Below are 5,180 nucleotides of genomic sequence, written 5' to 3' on the forward strand. Positions count from 1 at the left end.
CTAGTCACCTTAATAATGTTTAAATAATGTTTACATACTGCTTTACTCTTATGTCTATACCTTATTCTATTCCACTGTATTTTAGTCAATGCCACTCCGACATTGCTCAATCTAATATTTATATATTTCTTAATTCCATTATTTTACTTTTTAGATTTGTGTGCATTGTTGTGAATTGTTAGATACTACTGCACTGTTGGAGCTAGGAACACAAGCATTTGGCACACCTGCAACAACATCTGGTAAATATGTGTATTTGACCAATAAAAGCCTCTGAATGTCCTTGTGTGGCCCAACCAGAGCCCAGACTTGAACCTGATCGAAGAGAGAGATCTGGAAAGACCTGAAAATAGCTGTGCAGTGACGCTCCCCATCCAACTTTACAGAGCTTGAGAGGATCTGCAGAGAAAATGGGAGAAACTCCCCAAATACAAGTCTGCCAAGCTTGTAGCGTCATACCCAAGAAGACTCGAGGCTGTGATCGCTGCCAAAGGTACTGTGTAAAGGGTCTGAATACAAGGTACTGAATACAGACCCTTCAACAAGGTACTGAGTAAAGGGTCTGAATACTTATGTAAATGTCATATTTCATTTTTTTATATAGATTTGCTAAAATGTCTAGAAACCTGTTTTTGTTTTTTCATTATGTGGTATTGTGTGTAGATTGATGAGGGGGAAAACTATTTCATAAATTTTAGAATAAGGCTGAATTGTAACAAAATGTGGAACCAGTCAAGTGGTCTGAATACTTTCCGAATGCACTAGCTACAAAGTAGCCTATGCCTACCTTGCAGAATGATATCATGATTATTTGCCTGCACAGTTGAATTAAAGTGTAGCTTCACTCAAAAATCAAAATGTATGAAATTATGTGGTTTAAGAATTTTTGTGGACTTAGAACATAAAAATAATAATAAATTGTACTTTTTACCCCAATTTCATGATATCCAATTGGTAGTTACAGTATTGTACCAACTCCTGTACGGAGTTGCACGACCCAGCCAATCCACACTGTTTCTTGACACATGCTCGCTTAACCCGGAAGCCAGCCGCAACAATGTGTCGGAGGAAACACTGTACAGCTGGCGACCAAAGTCAGCGTGCATGCACCCGGCTGCCACGTGGAGTCGCTAGAGCACGATGGGACAAGGACATCCCGGCCAAACAAACCCGCTCCTAACCAAGACGACACTGGGACAATAGTGCATGCGTCAGCGGATCGCGGCCGGCTGTGACACAGCCCGGGTTCAAACCCGGATCTGCAGTATCGCCTCTAGCATTGTGATGCAGTGCCTTAGACCACTGCGCCACTCAGGGGGCCCCAATTTTCTTGTTATTCTATTAAAAGTGTGATTTGAGTGTGAAAAGCTGAAACAAATGTGGGAAATCTGAAACCTGTGAACTTCTGACTGATGAAAGTCTAATTTATCTATTTCAGTAGTAGCCCTCCTACTGTATTAGACTACTTGCACAATATGGGAATTTTCATTTTAGGCCATTCAGAGTATGTGTCACTGTTTGTCATTAGAATTTTTCACACAGGGTCCCTTCCCTTCGCCCAGCGGGCTGTTTGGGAGATTTTGGACAAAATTAGAGTATACCCACTTCTACAGGCACCTCTACACCACTGCTCAAATTGAATACTATTTAGAATGCAGGTATGGGCATTCGCACAAGGCCAGTGTGTTAGAAATTCCCTGATTTGCCATTGAGTACAAATCCATTCACCAGTCCTTACAGTTTCACCGCAATATACTCACAGACACTTAAAAAACAACACATATTCATAATAAGTATCATGAATATCAAAATGTTCCATTTGACAACATAATAAATCATGTATGATTGTCAATTGATTGAAGATACAGTTTAAACAGCCCGCCACATCAAAATGAAAACAGTTAAATAAATAATTATAATAATAACAACATTTTTCTTCTTCTTCGATGATTAATAAATAAAGAAACAAATGAAATAAATACATCAATTAATTAGGTTAAATTAACTTACGGGAAATGTGTGTGTCACACACAATGAACAACAGCTAAAGGTTTCAAATGAAAACACGGGCACTTCAGTATTACACTCAGAAAAAATGGTTTGACCAAGGTTCGTTCGGTCCCATGCCAAGCTGCTTCTGTCCCCTATGAGAAATGCCATCCCCATGGGCTTAAGTCTGGCCCCGGTCCCCCATCCCCTGTAAAACAACAGGCAACTCCAGAAAAACACTGCCACTCCATTACCAATCGAATATTACCACATTCAAATATTAAAGCCTGTGAGGGGAGTGGCTCGCTGCAGAGAAAGGTGCATGAACTGATATGAAGTCCGCAGATGTCACTCAGCCCCTGATGTGATGTTGTCATTGAAACAAAGACAGAAGGGGGTTATAAATCCCCCGCCAGCAGCCCCCTGTCCAACGTACTTTGGGTTGCTCCATCCTGAGTTAATCCCACTTTATCCAGGAGAGCCGGGCTGTCAGATCTAGAGTGAGACGGGGGACAAAAGCAAGGCAAACATGAGGCTTTAAATACATTTTAATGATCGTTTAACAAGTCGCAGGTCCGAGCAAAAGGGTACACTCACTCCTCAATGCCCCCTCCGAATGGTTGAAGTGAAGCCCCACAGAATTGGTTAACTAAAGTAAATAGGCAACCATTGAGTGCAGTGACAATACTTGTGCTCTGGCAAAGGGGATCTTTTGTGCACCCACGCCAAAGAAAAAGACAGCTGGGGGGGGGGGGGGGACACACACACAACAAACAAAGCAAGCTGTTTAAGTGACACAAACTCAATTCAGAGCCAATGATCTTTGGAGTTGGCTGTCAACCATTAGCATATGCTCTCCCTCTCCTCGTGCTAATGTCATTTTAATCACTTGGTAGGATACGTCATCATTCCTTGGGTTTATCCTGTGTGTTGTTTACAATTTCGTGAATGGGGTTTGGTACTGTCCCAGACCCAATTTGAAGTCACAAAACATATGGGCCATGCATGTAGTATTGGTTGTAAAACTATAATTCCAAGTATAGTAAAGTATACATTGACTGTAATTCCATCCATGTATAGTGGGTGGGCATATTGCTGGAGTTTCTTCAGTATCACACTTAAAATAATTATTATTTGTTTTCGGACCAAATGTTACCTGCACCCCAAAGAAATCTTGGCCCAAACTTAGCTCCAACTTGAGAAAATGTAGGCATCAATTCAGTCAATTTAAAAGTATGTGTTTGCTCAACTTGTCTCACAACTTACGTTCATTCAACTAGAAATTATTATTTGTGCGTAACTAAAAAAGGCTGTGCAACTGGTAACACATACACAGTGCTGTTAACATACAATGTTTTCAGCGTGACATATATGACACTCGTTGACATTGTGCATGTTCATTTATACAGTACCATTATTCAACATGTCCTCACCTTGGGATTTAACTCACAGCTTCTTGCTTCGTGGCATTCCAATCTTCCTGCTATGTCATCGTGTCTGTGTCAGTTATTGATCTGGCTATTTGATTTACTTTGATTTGATTGACTTATTTTGGCCATTTCCGTTTAGTTTGTATAGTATCTAATATCGGTGGGGCATATTACTCTATTTTAATGTTACTCCTTAACAGTTTTCCTTGAGTATACTTTTAACAGACCTGAGGTCTACTTTAAAGTGCAAAGTTTAGCAATAAAGGTGAAAGCTGTCATGGACACAGATATGGTGGCATAGCAGGAAGATTGGAATGCTGTGAACCAACCGTTTGTGAGTTCAAATCCCAGGTGAGGGCTTGTTGATTATTAACTGCTGTATAAATGAACATGTATGTTAAAAGCACTGTGTGTGTAATTAGCCCCACAGCCTTTTTTTGTTGTTGAGGAAAGATGGCCAAATACTACTTTCTAGTTGAATGAACATATGAGACAATTTGAGCAAACACATCATTTTAAATTGACAGATGTTTGGCTATGTTTTCTCATGTTGTAGGTAAGTTTGGGCTAGTTTTGGCCTTCTGTAGGATCTATTGCACCCGTTTCTATTTAGCTGTTCAATCTTTGAATGAAAGAGATTCAAAATGTAATTGTACAAGCAACGAATCAAATTGTGTATGACTGTAATCTCATTGCATAATCTAAAAATGGTTCTATATATCGGTAATTAGGCAATTTATATTATCTGCTCACCGCTTGTGTTCCAAATGGCATTGGTTTGATTCTTGTAACCATTCTTCATGCATTCGTCCACGTACGACTTGGGGTCGCAGCCCGAAATCAGTATCTCTCTCAGGAGGGCAATGTAGGCAATGGCCAATCTCAGTGTATCAATCTTAGACAGGCGCTTCTCGTAGGGAAATGTTGGCACGTGGCACCTTAGCTCTTCGAACGCAGAATTGATACTCAGCATCCTCTTCCTCTCCCGGATGTTAGCGGCGTGTCGCTGGATCTTGTACGGATGATGGGGCACGAACCGCCGCTGCCTGCGCTTGCTCATCTCATGGGGCTCGTCCACAGAGGAGCTGTCCACTTCAGCACTGGCTCCAAGGCCGGGAGACTGCGAGTCCAGGTCGGTGAAGGTCATCTGTGTGTCAGGGAACATGGACTGGCCACCGAACGAGGACCAGGGCGAAAGCTGGCCCGTGACCGCGGTGCAGTCAAAGAGGAGAGTGTCCAACTGGGCCTGGAACTGGAAGTTAGGGTCCATCTGGCCCCAGAAGGCAAAGTCTGTGGTGCCATCTTGATCCAAGTCAAATAATATATCTTCCATTTTTTAAATCTTACTTTTCAATTTGATTCAACAAGCTGTGTACACCCGGCAGGAGAAAACGTGTAGCCGGCTGCATGAAATAAGTTGTTGTTCAGACATCGGTGCCTAGTTCAAAAGTGCCTAGTTCAAAATAAAGTGCTTGTGGGAACCGTCGGTTGTGCACTACCTGTCACCAGTAATCTCTGGACTGTGTGACACTCACAGTGACACATCTCGAGGATTAAATAGTTCCCGGATTTCCATGTCTGGCGGCAGGGGGTTCGCGCATTTTCTAAAGGCTGAAAAGGACCTCATTAGGAAACATGCCCCCTCCTAATAGATCACTCATTGCCTATTAAAAAGCGGAGTTGGAGATACAAAGGAATCAGTTGATCTTGCAATTATAAACTTCCCTCAAATTGTTCCCTATACAACGAGCAAAGAGTATC

At 41.8% G+C, this 5,180-nt stretch overlaps 1 protein-coding gene across 1 annotated transcript; it reads right to left on the minus strand.

Moving 5' to 3' along the window:
• Positions 1–742: 742 nt before the first annotated feature.
• LOC124042868 (protein Fer3-like) lies at positions 743–4,979 on the minus strand. The gene is made up of 2 exons (XM_046361002.1): positions 4,173–4,979; positions 743–2,484 (listed from the first exon to the last, which is right to left on the minus strand). Exons 1-2 carry the CDS (start codon positions 4,750–4,752, stop codon positions 2,447–2,449), a joined length of 618 nt encoding a protein of 205 aa, XP_046216958.1. The 5' UTR covers positions 4,753–4,979; the 3' UTR covers positions 743–2,446.
• Between the last annotated feature and the right edge of the window lie 201 nt (positions 4,980–5,180).

Source organism: Oncorhynchus gorbuscha, linkage group LG09, assembly GCF_021184085.1.
Source record: "Oncorhynchus gorbuscha isolate QuinsamMale2020 ecotype Even-year linkage group LG09, OgorEven_v1.0, whole genome shotgun sequence".
NCBI classification, from domain to species: Eukaryota; Metazoa; Chordata; class Actinopteri; order Salmoniformes; family Salmonidae; genus Oncorhynchus; species Oncorhynchus gorbuscha.

Coding starts and splice junctions, on each gene's coding strand:
- LOC124042868 (XM_046361002.1), bottom strand. CDS start 4,752: ATGGAAGATATATTATTTGACTTGGATCAAGATGGCACCACAGACTTT. Junction 2,485..4,172: donor TGCCATTTGGAACACAAGCG/GTGAGCAGATAA, acceptor GTCTCACTCTAG/ATCTGACAGCCCGGCTCTCC.